Below are 17954 nucleotides of genomic sequence, written 5' to 3'. Positions count from 1 at the left end.
CTTGTCTCTACTCCTTGCCAGGGGGGCCAAACAAGGAAGGAAAGTGTCCAAATCTGTCCAAATCAGAACCAAGCCAGTCAATAAATGGAAGTACTTAGCTTCTTTAAACTGTAGAACAGCCAGCCGATGTGTGACATCATCCGTCCAACGGGACTCCGTTTCGGGGGTGCACACCCCCTTCCTCAGGAACAACTGGACTGTAATGAGACTGGTGATTCCTCCGGCGTGGCTTGGAAAGTAAGGCAGAAAATGGCACCTAACAGAGGAAAACGCCTCCAGATTTAAACTGCAGCCACTAGTATTATTGGATGAAAAAGTCAGATGACCAATTTCTTGAGGGAAGAAGTGGAAATTCCCTGAATACTAAAAAGAGTAAAAAATGACAACGTATCAACAAAGTAAGTCCCACAAAAAATACGAATGGGATTATACTGTGTGTACGAAGAAAAGTTAAGCAAAAAACAGATCGCAAAAAAGGCTAGTATGTAAGTTGCCATTCTATGTAATCGTTATGTCCATTAGGAGTCAGGGTCTGTAATTCAAAAATCCAGTATTGTTCTCTTCTCTGTAACCACTTAGTTTTGTTACCCAAATAGTCAGCAAACAGACATTCAATGATGAACCAGCGTAGGTCTCGGAAAGTATGGCCATGCTGGATACAATGGGGGACCATAGGAGAATTCAGTGATTGAGTGTTGATCCGTGACCGATGTTCTATCAATCGGGTTCTGACAGTTCTCTGTGTGCGACCCACATAGATCATGGTGCAGGGGCAGATGATAACATAAATAGCCCACATGGATTTACAAGTAGTGTCTGACTTTAGAGTGTATAATCTGCCAGTGTGAGGATGTTGCCACTGATTGCCCTGAATGGTGGTGTGACAAATGTCACAAATGTCACTGCATCTGGAATGGCGGCCTTCCCGCATAGTAAAGCCCCTGTTCTTGCTGTATCTAGAATGAACCAGGTAATCTCCTAAGTTCTTAGCCCGGGAATACGCTATACGTGGAAAATCTTGGAAGACCGGGTGAAGCTGAAGAATAGGCCAATGTTTCCGGATGCTCTGGGCCACACGGGCAGCATGATTGGAAAAAGTCAGTATGCATGTGGTGCCCTCCGCTTCTTGAGTAGGAGTCGCCGAGAGGAGGAGTTCCCTATTAGCGAAAAGGGCCCTAGTGTAAGCGTTCTGTAGAACATTATGAGGGTACCCTCTCTCCTTGAATCTGGCGTAAAGTTTCCTCGCTTGAAAACGAAACTCTTTGGTGTCAGAACAGATCCTACGAACACGGAGGAACTGGCTGACCGGTAAAGACTGTTTTAGTTTTGTGGGATGACAACTAGTGTAACTGAGGTAGTTGTTGACTTCAACAGATTTTCTGTACACTGTGGTGGTCAGAATGTGTTCTGACTTAGTGACCCATACATCCAAAAAAGATATATGGGATAAATTGGACTCCATAGTGAATCTCAGATTGGAGTCCAATGAGTTTAACCAATCAACGAAATGAGTTAATAGTTCTATAGGTCCCGTCCAGATGCAAAAAACATCGTCTATGAACCTATACCATACTTTGATGTATGTGTACCAGGCTGAGGAATATAAATGACGTTCCTCAAACCGTGAAACATATAGGTTGGCAATGCTGGGGGCAGCGGCTGTGCCCATTGCAACCCCGTGTGTCTGGAGGAAAAATTGCTGGTCAAACTGAAAATAGTTATGGTTTAATACTAGTTGTGTTAACTGAATAAGAAAATCTGCCCTAATCCTGTCATGATGAACATCCTGCATGAATGTTCTGGAAATGAGTTCGAGAGCAGCTGACTGAGGTATATTAGAGTAAAGGGACTCAAGGTCCATGGTAACAAGTATGTGCGAATCTTGAATATCTGTCAACTGAGAAATGCATGTAAGGAAATGAGTAGTGTCTTTGAGATAAGAAGGTGCACGGGTTACTAACGGTTTGAGAAACCAATCTATGAATTTGGATAAGGGCTCCAGAACCGTGCCCCGAAGGGACACGATGGGTCTGCCTGGAGGAGGACAGACCTTCTTGTGGACCTTGGGGACGATATAAAAGGTGGGGCGGCGGGGAGATGTGAGTTTGAGAAATTTAGTTTCCGCCTTGGTGAGTTGACCCTCATCGTATGCTTTATCCACTATCTGTGCGATAGTGGAAATGAGGGAATCTGTGGGATCACCTGAAAGGATAGAGTAAAATCGAGTGTTTGATAAATGTTTATTGATCTCTGTGACATATTGTTGATCATTCAAAATGACAATCGAGCCGCCTTTATCAGCAGACTTAATCACACACCGGTCATTATGGCTAAGAGACATAAGAGCAGCCCGTTCACTTTTGGTGAGATTGGAATAACTATGTGTATTACTCAGAGATTTTTCCAAGTTATCTAGATCTTTAAGAATTAGTTCACGAAAAGTGTGAAGGGCCGGATCTAATGGGCCTGGAGGGACCCACTTGGAAGGGGCTCTAAGTATAGACTGATCCGTGATGTGAGGCTGTTTATGAAAAAACAGTCTAATCTGGAGAGATCGTATAAAGCGTTCAATATTGCTCCGAGTGGTAAAGGGGTCATAACGACATGATGGAACAAAAGATAGTCCCTTGTTTAATACCCCTAATTGGTCCGGGGATAAGGAAACCCCGGATAAGTTATGCACTATTGGTTGGTCGGGCCCGATGACCTCGTCTGTGGTCGAGACGTCTGATTTGGGTCGGAATATTGTGCTCTGTTGGGTCCCCTGCTGGTGGGGCGATTTCCCCTTTGCCTCCGTTGTCTGCCCCTCCCTCCCCGAGGTAAAAAAACCGGAGACTTTGATCTAAGTCTAAGATCTTCTGCGCCACTACTGGAGCCCGAATCCAAATCAGTGAAAGAGTGAGTGGAAGTAGTAATATGCTCAGAATCTTTATCTTTGAATGTTAACCATGAATAAATGTTCCCTTTCTTATAGTCTTCAGTGTCTCGGTGAAATTTTTTGATTTTGGATGAACGAGTTTTGGTCCTAAACTGATCTAATGATTGATGAATGGTTGGTAAACTCTCTTGGAATGCCTGAAATGCGTCTGATTCTTTGCGAATTTCTTCATGAACTGTGTCTGCCTGAGTGGTGACCTCCTGAGTTACTTCTTGAATTGTGTCTATTATGAGCATCATCAGATCTACAGAACATTTGTTTAAAATAGATGCCCATTTACAAAGAAACGGTTCCCTATCAGTGAACATGCCTGGAACCTTCTGTATCCGTAGACCCCTGGGTATGTATTGATGTTTAAGATATTCTATCAGGGACATACTGTGTAGGTCTAGGCGGATCAGACTACGTTGTAGGTTGATCCATGTCTGTTTGTTTTGAGAATAGCCTGTAGAAATATCACTGTGGCCACCATCTAGCAAAGAAGTACGATGAGAATATTGAGTAATTTGGTCTGCAGAATAACCAAGAGTACGTTGCCACTCTGGAATATCCATGGGTACAATATCTAAAGAACACAAAAATAGAACCCAAAAATGTATAGGGAGGAAAAATATATAACTGCTGCAAAACCTCCCCAACCCCAAGAAAACCAACTGACAAGGGGGAGAGACAAGAAGTAACCTCAATCTAAGTTAATCAGCAAATTACACATAGTGTGAAACAGGAGAACCCTCAGTAACACAGCCACCCACTAAGGGAAAGGCTGTCACCGGCTGACACTCAGAAAGAGTGTAAACTGTGAAACATCCCCGGGTTCTTCCTGTAAGTGAGAATAAATCAAGTGCACCCCCAAAAAGTGCTACGTGTGAAAAAAGATTCTAGAAATCAAAAAAACACACTATGAGGTTAAGAAATTCTTGTCTCTACTCCTTGCCAGGGGGGCCAAACAAGGAAGGAAAGTGTCCAAATCTGTCCAAATCAGAACCAAGCCAGTCAATAAATGGAAGTACTTAGCTTCTTTAAACTGTAGAACAGCCAGCCGATGTGTGACATCATCCGTCCAACGGGACTCCGTTTCGGGGGTGCACACCCCCTTCCTCAGGAACAACTGGACTGTAATGAGACTGGTGATTCCTCCGGCGTGGCTTGGAAAGTAAGGCAGAAAATGGCACCTAACAGAGGAAAACGCCTCCAGATTTAAACTGCAGCCACTAGTATTATTGGATGAAAAAGTCAGATGACCAATTTCTTGAGGGAAGAAGTGGAAATTCCCTGAATACTAAAAAGAGTAAAAAATGACAACGTATCAACAAAGTAAGTCCCACAAAAAATACGAATGGGATTATACTGTGTGTACGAAGAAAAGTTAAGCAAAAAACAGATCGCAAAAAAGGCTAGTATGTAAGTTGCCATTCTATGTAATCGTTATGTCCATTAGGAGTCAGGGTCTGTAATTCAAAAATCCAGTATTGTTCTCTTCTCTGTAACCACTTAGTTTTGTTACCCAAATAGTCAGCAAACAGACATTCAATGATGAACCAGCGTAGGTCTCGGAAAGTATGGCCATGCTGGATACAATGGGGGACCATAGGAGAATTCAGTGATTGAGTGTTGATCCGTGACCGATGTTCTATCAATCGGGTTCTGACAGTTCTCTGTGTGCGACCCACATAGATCATGGTGCAGGGGCAGATGATAACATAAATAGCCCACATGGATTTACAAGTAGTGTCTGACTTTAGAGTGTATAATCTGCCAGTGTGAGGATGTTGCCACTGATTGCCCTGAATGGTGGTGTGACAAATGTCACAAATGTCACTGCATCTGGAATGGCGGCCTTCCCGCATAGTAAAGCCCCTGTTCTTGCTGTATCTAGAATGAACCAGGTAATCTCCTAAGTTCTTAGCCCGGGAATACGCTATACGGGGAAAATCTTGGAAGACCGGGTGAAGCTGAAGAATAGGCCAATGTTTCCGGATGCTCTGGGCCACACGGGCAGCATGATTGGAAAAAGTCAGTATGCATGTGGTGCCCTCCGCTTCTTGAGTAGGAGTCGCCGAGAGGAGGAGTTCCCTATTAGCGAAAAGGGCCCTAGTGTAAGCGTTCTGTAGAACATTATGAGGGTACCCTCTCTCCTTGAATCTGGCGTAAAGTTTCCTCGCTTGAAAACGAAACTCTTTGGTGTCAGAACAGATCCTACGAACACGGAGGAACTGGCTGACCGGTAAAGACTGTTTTAGTTTTGTGGGATGACAACTAGTGTAACTGAGGTAGTTGTTGACTTCAACAGATTTTCTGTACACTGTGGTGGTCAGAATGTGTTCTGACTTAGTGACCCATACATCCAAAAAAGATATATGGGATAAATTGGACTCCATAGTGAATCTCAGATTGGAGTCCAATGAGTTTAACCAATCAACGAAATGAGTTAATAGTTCTATAGGTCCCGTCCAGATGCAAAAAACATCGTCTATGAACCTATACCATACTTTGATGTATGTGTACCAGGCTGAGGAATATAAATGACGTTCCTCAAACCGTGAAACATATAGGTTGGCAATGCTGCACCATGATCTATGTGGGTCGCACACAGAGAACTGTCAGAACCCGATTGATAGAACATCGGTCACGGATCAACACTCAATCACTGAATTCTCCTATGGTCCCCCATTGTATCCAGCATGGCCATACTTTCCGAGACCTACGCTGGTTCATCATTGAATGTCTGTTTGCTGACTATTTGGGTAACAAAACTAAGTGGTTACAGAGAAGAGAACAATACTGGATTTTTGAATTACAGACCCTGACTCCTAATGGACATAACGATTACATAGAATGGCAACTTACATACTAGCCTTTTTTGCGATCTGTTTTTTGCTTAACTTTTCTTCGTACACACAGTATAATCCCATTCGTATTTTTTGTGGGACTTACTTTGTTGATACGTTGTCATTTTTTACTCTTTTTAGTATTCAGGGAATTTCCACTTCTTCCCTCAAGAAATTGGTCATCTGACTTTTTCATCCAATAATACTAGTGGCTGCAGTTTAAATCTGGAGGCGTTTTCCTCTGTTAGGTGCCATTTTCTGCCTTACTTTCCAAGCCACGCCGGAGGAATCACCAGTCTCATTACAGTCCAGTTGTTCCTGAGGAAGGGGGTGTGCACCCCCGAAACGGAGTCCCGTTGGACGGATGATGTCACACATCGGCTGGCTGTTCTACAGTTTAAAGAAGCTAAGTACTTCCATTTATTGACTGGCTTGGTTCTGATTTGGACAGATTTGGACACTTTCCTTCCTTGTTTGGCCCCCCTGGCAAGGAGTAGAGACAAGAATTTCTTAACCTCATAGTGTGTTTTTTTGATTTCTAGAATCTTTTTTCACACGTAGCACTTTTTGGGGGTGCACTTGATTTATTCTCACTTACAGGAAGAACCCGGGGATGTTTCACAGTTTACACTCTTTCTGAGTGTCAGCCGGTGACAGCCTTTCCCTTAGTGGGTGGCTGTGTTACTGAGGGTTCTCCTGTTTCACACTATGTGTAATTTGCTGATTAACTTAGATTGAGGTTACTTCTTGTCTCTCCCCCTTGTCAGTTGGTTTTCTTGGGGTTGGGGAGGTTTTGCAGCACTTATGTTCTTAGGGCAGACACTGGCTGGAAGAGAGTGAAAAGGCAATGAAAGCAGAAACCAGAGACGACAAAAGGTAGAAAAAAATAATTTTACTTCTATCTTGTGATTTAAATATATCAGATTTGAAATATGTATCTTGCTAGACATAACTGGGGAGTGCAAAGCCCAGGCAGTGCTTCTTTAGCTTCCAGCTGGCTTAGGGCTCTCTCTGACTAGGTGGCAGTTGCCCTAGTTCCACTCCCCTAACACCATTCCTGTCATGTGTGGCTGTGGTATTCTGTTACATGATATTTGTGTAGCATTCTGTAATAATTTGGCTTATTCCGTTTTCTTGATAGTAGAGGGGATATATGTGAAGGGGAGGGGAGACAGGGGTTTTGTTGATCTTTGCCCTGTATTATTTGTATTTATAAAAGACAATTGTATAGAATATTGTTTCTTTTTATACTTTAATAAAATATGTTCAATATAAAATCATAACTATTTGAGGCTTGTGCGGATGGGATCAGATGGTTTGTGGGACCGACCTCATGGGGACGGGGCGGCGATGGTTTTTTAAAAAAAATTTCAGTCTTAGTAGTTTGCCGGTCCACAAAATAATTATTTTATTTCCACAGGTCCATAGGTGTAAAAAGGTTGAAGAACACTGCTTTATAGAATCTGGCCCTTATTGTCTACTTAGTTAAAGAATAACTTCACTTTAGAATGTTCCTGATTTATTGTGTCTATATCAGATACTGTGTCATGTTATTCCTATCATTAGGATATAATTTGCTTACCTCCTTGATTACATTTTAGTTTACTGGGGTAATTTTACTATTGCTATGCTATCTACTATAATAAAACCCTAAGCGCACATGCGCACTCTTACTGGTGTGTTCCGAGATCCGTAGGTCCGTGGCTGACAAGAGTGCGCATGCGCGCTTACTACGGCACCACACAACAGCCCGACACAACTTACTACGGTCCCGCATGCTTACAACCTGTGCCACTTGCCGGCAGAGAAATTTTAAAATGCGTCCCTCCCTGCTCTCCAGCAATTTCGTCTAAGTAGTTTGCTGCCGTTGTCGCCCCCTCCACCCCCGGTGCATCTCTCCCCGGCGCACACAAACCCCCATTGACCCTCCCACCACGAGACGCACAAACCTCCTGGCTCCAGCAGTGGCCGCAAAACACTAAAAACGCTGCTTTGCGACCTTCCCATGCTCTGATTTCCTCTGCCGCATATCTGATGACATCATCAGAGATGCAGCAGAGGAAATCAGAGCATAGGAAGGCCGCGAAGCAGCATCTTTAGTGTGATGCGGCCGCTGCTGGAGCCAGGAGGTTTGACGGTTGTCTCACGGTGGGAGGGTCAGTGGGGTCGGCTACATGGTGGCGATAGTGGCAGGGGGAGAGGGTTCTACTGCACAGGGGGATGGCAGGCAGGCAGGCTGGATTCGGAGTGTGGGGAGTGGGACAAAGTATGGAAGGCAGTGAGGGGGAGTAGGGAAGAGGTGTTGCTGGACCAGGGGAGCAGGGAAGTGGTGCTGCTGGACAGGGGGAGCAGGGAAGAGGTGCTGCTGGATCAGGGGAAGCAAGGAAGAGGGACAGGGGAAGCAGGAAAGAGGTGCTGCTGGTCCGGGGGAGCAAGAAAGAGGGACCAAGGGAGCAGGAAAGAGGTGCAGCTGGACCGGGGGAGCAGGGAAGTGGGGTGGGGAGGAAAATGCTGCTGGTGAGAAAAGGGGGCTGGGGCTGAAAGGGAAAAGATGGGAGAAGGGGGCTGGGGGGGGGTAAAAATGGGTTTGGAGCTGGAGCTGGGGCTAAAAATAGGGGACATGTGAGGGAAGGAGGCTTTACTAGCACCCGTTAATGTAACGGACTTAAACACTAGTTAATTGATATGGATATAGATATAGAAACATAGAAGATGACAGCAGAAAAGGGCCACAGTCCATCAAGTCTGCCCACTCTACTGACCCACCCCCTGTCTATGCCCTAATGACCCAATTTCCTTAACTCGACCCTTGTAGGGATCCCACATAGGTATCCCATTTATTCTTAAAGTCTGGCATGCTGTTTGCCTCGATCACCTGCACTGGAAGCTTATTCCAATGATCAACCACTCTCTCTGTGAAGAAATACTTTCTGGTGTCACCATGAAATTTTCCTCCCCTGAGCCTGAGCGGGTGCCCTCTTGTGGCCAAAGGTCTTTTGAGAAGGAAAATATCATCTTCCACCTCAACACGTCCCGTGATGTACTTAAATGTTTTGAGAGTGTAGAGCCGCAATTTGTTCAGTCTCTCCTCGTACGAGAGACCCCTGAGATCATCCTGGTGGCCGTCCGTTGAACTGACTCAATTCTGCGCACATCTTTACAGTAATGTGACCTCCAGAATTGCACACAGTATTCCAGATGAGGTCTCACCATGGCCCTGTACAACGGCATTATGACTTCAGGCATTCGGCTGACGAAACTTCTATTGATACAACCCATTATCTGCCTTGCCTTGGATGAAGCCTTCTCCACTTGATTGGCATTTTTCATGTCTGCACTAATGATTACTCCTAGATCTCATTCTGCTGAAGTCCTAGTTAAAGTTTCTCCGTTCAAGAAGTAAGTCCTGCATGGATTTCCGCTTCCGAGGTGCATGACCTTATATTTCTTAGCATTGAAGCCTAGCTGCCAGGTTGAGGACCAACTTTCCAATGTAAGCAGGTCCTGTGCCATATAATTCTGTAAATTGCATTCACTTACTACATTGCATAGTTTGGCGTCATCGGCGAATTATGTTATTTTATCTTGAAGCCCCTGAGTCAGATCCCCTATGAATATGTTGAAAAGGAGTGGACCCAGGACCGAGCCCTGCAGTACTCCACTGGTCACCTCCGATGTTTTAGAGAGGGTACCATTAACCACCACCCTCTGAAGTCTGCCACTCAGCCAATCATTGACCCATGCAGTTAGTGTATCTCCTAACCCCATTGATTTCATCTTGCTTAGCAGCCTGCGGTGTGGGACGCTGTCAAAAGCTTTACTGAAGTCCAGGTACACGACATCTAAAGACTCTCCCAAGTCCAACTTTCTTGTTACCCAGTCAAAAAGCTGATGAGATTGGATTGGCAGGACCTACCCTTGGTGAATCCATGCTGACTGGGATCCCGAAGATTCCCTTCATTCAAGATCGTGTCCAATTTACGTTTAATTAGTGTTTCCATGAGTTTGCACACTATCGATGTGAGACTCACCGGTCTATAATTCGCAGCCTCTGCCCTGCAACCCTTTTTATGCAGAGGAACAACGTTAGCTATTTTCCAGTCCAGGGGAACTTTCCCCTTACTTAGGGAGAGATTGAATAGCATACTGTTCCTCCAGGACATCGCTCAATTCTCTGAGCACTCTTGGGTGCAAATTGTCTGGTCCCATGGCTTTGTTCACCTCGAGTCCTGCTAGTTCGCTGTAAACTTCACCTGGTGTGAACTCAAAATTCTGAAACGGGTCTTCTGCGCTTTGTTTTGCCTTCAACTGTGGACCGTGTCCCGGTGCCTCACAGGTGAAGACTGAGCAGAAGTATTCATTCAGTAGTTCGGCTTTATCGGAATCTGCTTCCACATAACTTCCGTCCGGTCTTCTAAGGCGTACTATCCCGCCTGTGTTCCTTTTTCTGTCACTAATATACCTGAAGAAGGATTTGTCCCCTTCTTAATGTTTTTTGGCAGAGTTTCTTCCACTCGAAGTTTGGCCTCCCTAACTGCTGTTTTGACCAATGTAGACCTGGTCCTATATTCTACTTTTGCTTCTCTTTTCTCCGTGCGCTTGTAGGAAAGAAACGCTTTTTTCTTCTCCTTAATGAGGTGTGAGAACTCCGCGGTGAACCATTGGGGTTTCTTGTCTCTTTGTTGTTTATGTACTGATTTTATGAAGCGGCTAGTTGCTTCATGTATGGTTGATTTCAGTGTTGACCACTTAGCTTCCACATCATCGGTCTCCGCTTGGTCCTGCAGCGTCCGATGGACGAAATCCCCCATGCGTGCGAAGTCAGTGCCCCGGAAATTGAGTACCTTCGTTTTCGTGTTTGATCTGGGGAAGCCTTTCCTAAGGTTGAACCATACTGTGTTGTGGTCGCTGGAGGCTAGCATATCCCCTACCGAGACCTCTGAGACGCTTTCCCCGTTGGTGAGTACCAGGTCGAGGATCGCCTGGGCCCTAGTGGGCTCCGTTACCATTTGTTTGAGACGTGCTCCCTTTATGGAGGTTAATAGCCTCCTGCTGCCGCTGGTTGTCGCTGAAAATGAGTTCCAGTCTGCATCAGGCATATTGAAGTCCCCTAGCAGTACAGCTTCGCCCCGTAGAGTGATATTCTCTATGTCTTCAATTAATTCTGCGTCCATGTCTTCCAGTTGTCTTGGGGGTCTGTATACCACACCTAGATACAGGCATTTTTCTCTGCCTCTTGCCAGGTTTACCCAGAGGGCTTCCCGGTGTACTTGACATCTGTGATCCTGGTGGTTTTGATGTCCTCTTTAATGTATAGAGCTACCCCTCCTCCTAACCTGCCCTCTCTGTCCTGACGAAGTAGGTTGTAGCCCGGAATAGCCATATCCCACCCATGTGAGTCTGTGAACCAAGTTTCAGATATCGCCACCACGTCTAGGTCAGCATTCCTTATTTCAGCCTCCAATTCTAGAATTTTATTACCCAAACTGTATGCATTGACTTACATGGCCCTCCAAATCTTGTGTTTGCTAAGTCCCTGATAGGCGTATCCTACCCGAGTCGGTGTGACTCCTAAAGAACTGTTTGCAATGTGGGTACTTACCTTGGACATGGAAGCGAAGTTTCGACTCACCTCATCAGGATAATTCCTTTCTGCACTAGTATGTGAGTGGGTACCCTCCCCCAACTTACCTAGTTTAAAGCCCTGTGAAGCAGTCGGGCTAACCGGTGTCCGAAGACATTCTTACCCCTGCTGGTCAGATGGAGTCTGTCTGGTCCCTGAAGTCCTTATAGCGCTTCTCCATGGTTTAGGAATCCGAAGTTCATATTCCGGCACCATCCCTTAGCCACTCGTTAGTCCTCAGGATATGTTCATCTCTGGCTCAGGATACGTTCATCTCTGGCTCTTCCCTTGCCTCCAAGATATATATATAGATATATAAAATCGGATGTATTTGTGTGTGTATGTATGTATGTTCCAGCATAGCTCTGAATCGCATGGAGAGATTTCAACCAAACTTGGTATAGATATCATTTACTATTTGGGGAAAAATACTGTGGGAGTAGGAAGGAGGTGACATAAAAATTATTGAAAAAGACAGATTTTACTCTACCCTATAGTTTTTGGCCTCACTGAGATGATGTTCCAGCATAACTCTAAAACACATGGAGAGATTTAAACCAAACTTAGTATACATATCACTTATACCCCCTTTTATTAAACTGCGCTAGCAGTTTTTAGCGCAGGGAGCCATGTGGAATGAGACCCGTATCTGGTGCGGCAGTGATCACAGTGCAGAAGATGACCTTGCTGGGTGTGGGAAGCAGCGGAGGTAAGGCCCTGCCAGTCGCAAGGGTCCTGACGGGATTGGGATTGCCAGAGACGCTGGATCTGGACACCGGGGCGGGGACAGAAAAGGACCTTGAGGAGGGGCGGGAAAGCAGATTTGAACAGGGAGGGGGAAGACAGGGCAGATGCTGGACTAGAGGGGGGTAGATAGGGGAAACACCCTGAACCGAGGAGAGAGTGATGACATCACGTGCATGCATGACATCATCATGCTGACAACCACGCATGCACAGAGGCCCTCCAGACCCTGGGGACGTTGAAGACAAAGAGAGAGAGACGGAAAGACCTGGATCAAAGGTGGGAGGATCCAAAATGTTAGCAGAAGGAAGATAGAGAGAAGGAGAAACCTGAAACAAAGGGGAGGCAGAAGGGGGGGGGGCAGATGTTGGATTTGGGGGTGTATAGAGGGAAGAGAGAGAAAGACTGCAGAGAGGTGGAAAAATTCTGGACCAGGGAGGAAGGAAGGAAAGAGAAGCAGAGAAAGACCTGGAAGAAAGGAGAACAAATGCTGGGGGGGAGGGGGGGAGTGTTGTAAGCAGAAGAAAGAGAGAGAGGCCTGGGACCAAAGGGAAAAGACAGGATGCAGATGTTGGACTATGGGAGGTGCAGACAGAAGAGACAGAGGGGGAGAGACCCTAAGGAAGAACAGAGAGATGGAAGATCATAACAGAGGGAGAGAGAGGGAGACCTGGAACAAAGGTGGTGGTAGGTACAAAGGAGAACTGATACTGGATCTGGGGAGAGTAAACAGAGGGAAAAGAGATAGAAACCTGGTCTCAAAGGGAATGGGGCTGGATTGTGAAAGAAATGTTAGTTGCACAGTCAGAAGGAAGTCCAACCAGAAACTAATTAAATCACCAGACAACAAAAGTAGGAAAAATTATTTTATTTTCAATTTAGTGATCGAAATGTGTCTGTTTTGAGAATTTATATTTGCTATGTGTATTGTGTGTATATGAAAAATGAAAGGAAAAAAATTGCATTACAATTAGTAAAGGGGGCAGGATCTGGGGCAGAGCTTGGGAAGTCTCTGGTTAGGGGTACTTAGCTTAAAGTAGTTGAGAAACACTGCTGTAGGCAATCAGCCACTGCCAGTGCCTCTCTCCTGCCCTCTTCCCTGCTGGCACCCCTACTGGCATCTCAGGGCCCATCTGGAAGGCCTCTGCGCATGCGCGGATGTCAACGTGATAATGTCACACATGCATGTGATGTCATCACGGCAATGTCCGCGCACTTCTGGGTGCTTCAAGCCATGGCCACTACCTTCAGCCTTTGCTACATTTTCCGACTTTGTTTCGGCCCTAGATCATTTTTGAGTTGTGTAGACCTGATCTAATCCATACTTTTTGGGTTCACAGAGATGAATACTAAGCATAATTCTGACACGCATTGAGAGATTTCAACCAAACTTGGTATACATATGACTTACTATCTGAGAAAAAATACTGTGGGAGTAGGAAGGGGGTGACATGTAAAAATATTTGAAAACAACAGATATTAGTGTCTAACCCAATGTCTCTAAAACTTTTTTGAGCCGGGGCATACTAAAAGTAGTGGCCACGGTTCGAGGCACCCAGAAGTGCAAGGACGTCGCCGTGATGACATCACGTGCATGCGTGACATCATCATGCTGACAACCACGCATGCACAGAGGCCCTCCAGACAGACCCTGAAATGCCAGCAGGGAAGTCTAACAAATATCAACTGAGTACCCACAACCACAGACCTCCCAAACTCCCCCCCCCCCAGTCCAGCAGTACCACTTCTCCCTTCCCTGCTCCCCATGTTCAGCAGTACCCCTTCTCCCTTCCCTGTCCAGCATACCTCTCCTCTTTCTGGCCTAGCAGCAGCTCACTATATGGTTTTAACTTTGCCACACAACTGCCGCTAGCAGTAGTTTAGGTGTGGTTTCATCAGGCAACCTCGGGGCCTTTGCTAGGCCAGCGCGTTTCAATGATGCTCTGTGGGCTGGCATAGCAATGGCCCCGAGGCTGCTTGATGAAACCGCACCTAAACTACTGCTAGCAGCAGCTGTGTGGCAAAGTTAAAACCACACAGCTGCCACTGCTGGTCCGGGGGTGCGGAGAGAAGATGAAGGCAGGAGTCCTGGAAGACACGCATCCATAAAAGTCAGTCCCGGTAGGAGCAAGTCAGCTGACACAGGCGCCAGAGCCTCTTTTCCTGCCCAGTATGCCCTGGCACACTTAAAATCTCAGAAGGCACACTAGTGTGCGCGGCACACAGTTTGCGATACACTGGTCTAACCCATAGTTTTCAGCCTCACTGAGATGAATGTTCCAGCATAACTCTGAAACGCATAGACAGATTTCAACCAAACTTGGTATACATATGACTTACTATCTGGGAAAAAATACTGTGGGGGTGGGAAGGGGGTGACGTAAAAATATTCAGAAACTACAGATATTAGTGTCTAACCCAGGGGTGGGCAACTCCGGTCCTCGAGGGTCAGAATCCAGTCAGATTTTCAGGATTTCCTCAATGAATATGCATGAAATCTATGTGCATGAACTGCTTTCAGTGCATATTCATTGGGGAAATCCTGAAAACCCGACTCGATTCCAGCCCTCGAGGACCGCAGTTGCCCACCCCTGGTCTAACCCATAGTTTTCGGGCTCGCTGAGATGAATACTGATACGATGCCGTTTAAGTTCAGCCCCATACAGAGGGCCATTGGGATAAATAAATATCCAGGTAACGCCGGGTGATCTCTTCATAAATGAGATTAATAAAACCTGCAAAATAAATAATTGCAGCCAATTAAGTAATGCAGGCACAACTTCATTTGTTAGGTTTTATTATCCTCATTTGTAAAGAGATTCATCTAAGGCAGGTAAGTATTCCCTTAATTTTTCAAGTAAAGCCCTGGTCAAAACAAGCACTTTTAAAAACTGTTCATGACTCAACAGGGAAATTTGTTTTCATAAACATATTTCCCTTTCTAAAATGAGCAACATACATGTCTGTTTTTTGACTTGCCCAAGCCACGCCCCACTTTACCCTTGAAACCTTTGTGCGGTGTGGAATTCTACATGTAAATAGCTTTCTGAAATTGCCATATTTTATATTCAGTATATAATCTACATATAAAATATAAGGGACCTTGTTTCTTCAAAGGTGATAACCATATAACAATTCAAAAAATAATCACCTTATTTCCACATAAATACACAACCAAATACTTTTATGGTCACACAGTGACTCTAGGTTTCTAGGTGAACGCTCAGACCCATAACCAAACTCTAGTGAAAAGTCACAGAGTCAGTTATAATAGAGACCATCACAGCAAGTTCACTGTCTCTGCCCTCTGCTAATAACATACAAGAAAAAAATAGGTAACTTATCTGAATGCAGGATGGCACTGCTGTTGCTCTTTCACTGCTCCGGGTACATATTTAAAGTACTAACACATTGCAACTGCCATAAACTGTTAAACCCCCCAACCCGGGTTTCACGATTGGCTTCATCAGGAGGGGTACTGCAAAGGAAAAACAATAACATTCTAACCACCTTCTACTGTGACAACAGGGTCAGGGCGAATTAGAAACCCAAGACTAATAAATGCATTCACACTAAATGTTTCAAAACCTTTCAAATACTATTAAATAGGCTTACTAGGGACCGGACACTCCTTCACCCGGCTGACAGGCAACTCTAGTGATGTCGAAGCCCAGAATTTGAAGCTCCAGCCAACCAGGGTCAACCATGATGTCAGATGCTGGGGGCGGAGCTTTGATGATGTCACAGAATTTCAACAAACTTTAAATCTGAAACCAATCTATTTCATTATTTAAGCCCACTGGAACTAGAGTTTGCCAATTGTAGATGAATCAATGTTCCTGCTGTAACAGGTATTGAGACACGTTTCCTGTTTTTTTCCAAGCTTTAATTATTACTGTATATTGGATCTGTTCAATGGTGTGGCCTGCCTCCAACCAATGACTAACCAAAGGAGCTGTATTCCGCTGGCACTAAATATTGCTGAGATGTTCAGCAATGCGAACCTTAATGACTCTCCTTTTCTGACCTATGTAATATTTACCACACGGGCATATAATACAATATATGAGAAGTACAGTCGGTGCCAGTTTTTAGAAAAAAACATTTTCCCTTAGTACCAGGTATTGTCAAATGGTCAGTGCTCAAGACATGCTGGCAGTACATACAGATTTTTCCGGCCAATGACTGGAGCTAAGGAGCTAAGTAAACTACGCTGATGTTTCAGTCTGTGATAAGGACTGTGTGTAGGTTCGGATTCTGAGGCCTTTTCCTGAGTTTATTTCTTATAAGACACCATGAACTGAGGTGATTTTGGATGCACCATTCCTAAGAAGTGGTATTATTATATATATTAGGTTGAGTACGTACAATGCCCACATTGGGTATGGGGAACCAAATCCTCATCATCTCTAACACCCTTGTGTTTTAATATCTCTGCCAAATTACGGCCGCGAGTAAACGCAAACCGGGGTATTTTTTGAAAACCTGCATGCACCTGAAGCACTGACCAATGTTTGACAATAATCTGCCGAATATTATAACTAAGGTTGGAGAAAGGCAATACACACACAAAATCATGGTCATCTTGACGCTGCTTGGGTTAAAATAACCACTCCCGCTGGCAATAGTGGGCTCTTTTCCAGGCTCGTTTGACTACCCGAGACGGGTACCCACGCTCCATGAATTTATCATACATCATCCTGGCCTGCTCCTGAAAATCAACATCATCAGAGTAAACCCTCTTCAGCCTAAGGAATTGGCCAATAGGAATGCTGTCACGTAAGGGTTTAGGATGGAAACTATTGTAATGTAAGATCGTATTACGATCGGAGGGTTTTTTAAAAAGGGAAGTGGAAAACTGTACTGTGGATCCTTCCAGCTGTTTCTTGACATTTATGTCCAAAAAAGGAACACTATAACTGTCAATATTAAAAGTAAGCTTAATATTAGGATCCATTTGATTAAGTTCCACCTGAAAAAGCTCCAATTCCTCCCGATTACCCCCCCAGACGAAAAAACTATTGTCAATAAACCTCCACAGGCTCACCTTCCTAAACCCTGTAGATTTATTTACCAGCTGTTCTTCATATTCAGTCATATAGAGACAAGCAATAGAAGGCGCTACTGTCGCGCCCATTGCCACTCCCTTGATTTGAATGAAAAAATTTATCTTCAAAACTGAAATAATTGTGACCAATCACTATCTTAGCCAGTTCATATACAAAATCTTTTTTCTGGGGAGATAAATCTAACATATTAAATGCCTGATGTACTATCCTTAAAGCCGCATTCTGCGGCACATTGGTATACAGAGCCGCTACGTCAGCAGTTACTAAAACTCTCGACTGTACTTCTTTATTTGACCTCACTGTATCCAATGCTTGAAGGAAATGAGATGAATCTCTGACATAAGATTTGGCCTGGGATACCAACTGTTGGTAAAACTATCCACATAACAGGACAAAGGCTCCAGAATCGACCCTACCCCCGCTACTATCGGGCGCCCGGGGGGATGCGTATCAGACTTATGTATTTTGGGTATGAAATAAATATATGGAACTTCTGGAAACTCTTGAGATAAACAATTATATTCTTTGCTAGAGATGACTGACTCATTTTTAGCTGTGATCAGTAACTAATCAATAACTTTCTTAATAGCTGAAGTTGGATCCAGGTCAATTTCCCTATAAAATTCTATGTTATGAATCTGACCCAAAGCTTCCCTCTGATAATCACTATAATCTTGCACCACTATCCCCCTGCCTTTATCGGCTCGGAGAATAATGATGGATGTGTGACCATAAAAGTATTTGGTTGTGTA

The 17954-nt window shown here is 44.7% G+C and overlaps 1 protein-coding gene across 8 annotated transcripts in view; it reads left to right on the top strand.

The window, feature by feature from the left end:
• Positions 1–17954, top strand: part of ZNF618 (zinc finger protein 618) — a 771796-nt gene that overhangs the window by 563012 nt on the left and 190830 nt on the right. Inside the window, exons 1-2 of one of the 8 annotated variants that reach the window (XM_033960466.1) lie at positions 15934–15984; positions 16762–16912. The exons of the other annotated variants lie outside the window; for them this stretch is intronic. Coding sequence (XP_033816357.1) covers positions 16903–16912 — 10 coding nt within the window. The 5' untranslated portion in view covers positions 15934–15984; positions 16762–16902. Of the gene's footprint in view, positions 1–15933; positions 15985–16761; positions 16913–17954 lie in introns of those variants that run through there. 8 annotated transcript variants of the gene reach the window in all.

Source organism: Geotrypetes seraphini, chromosome 10, assembly GCF_902459505.1.
Source record: "Geotrypetes seraphini chromosome 10, aGeoSer1.1, whole genome shotgun sequence".
Classification (NCBI taxonomy): Eukaryota; Metazoa; Chordata; class Amphibia; order Gymnophiona; family Dermophiidae; genus Geotrypetes; species Geotrypetes seraphini.
Note: the sequence above shows the minus strand (reverse complement) of the source record. Positions and strands in the feature narration are given on the sequence as shown.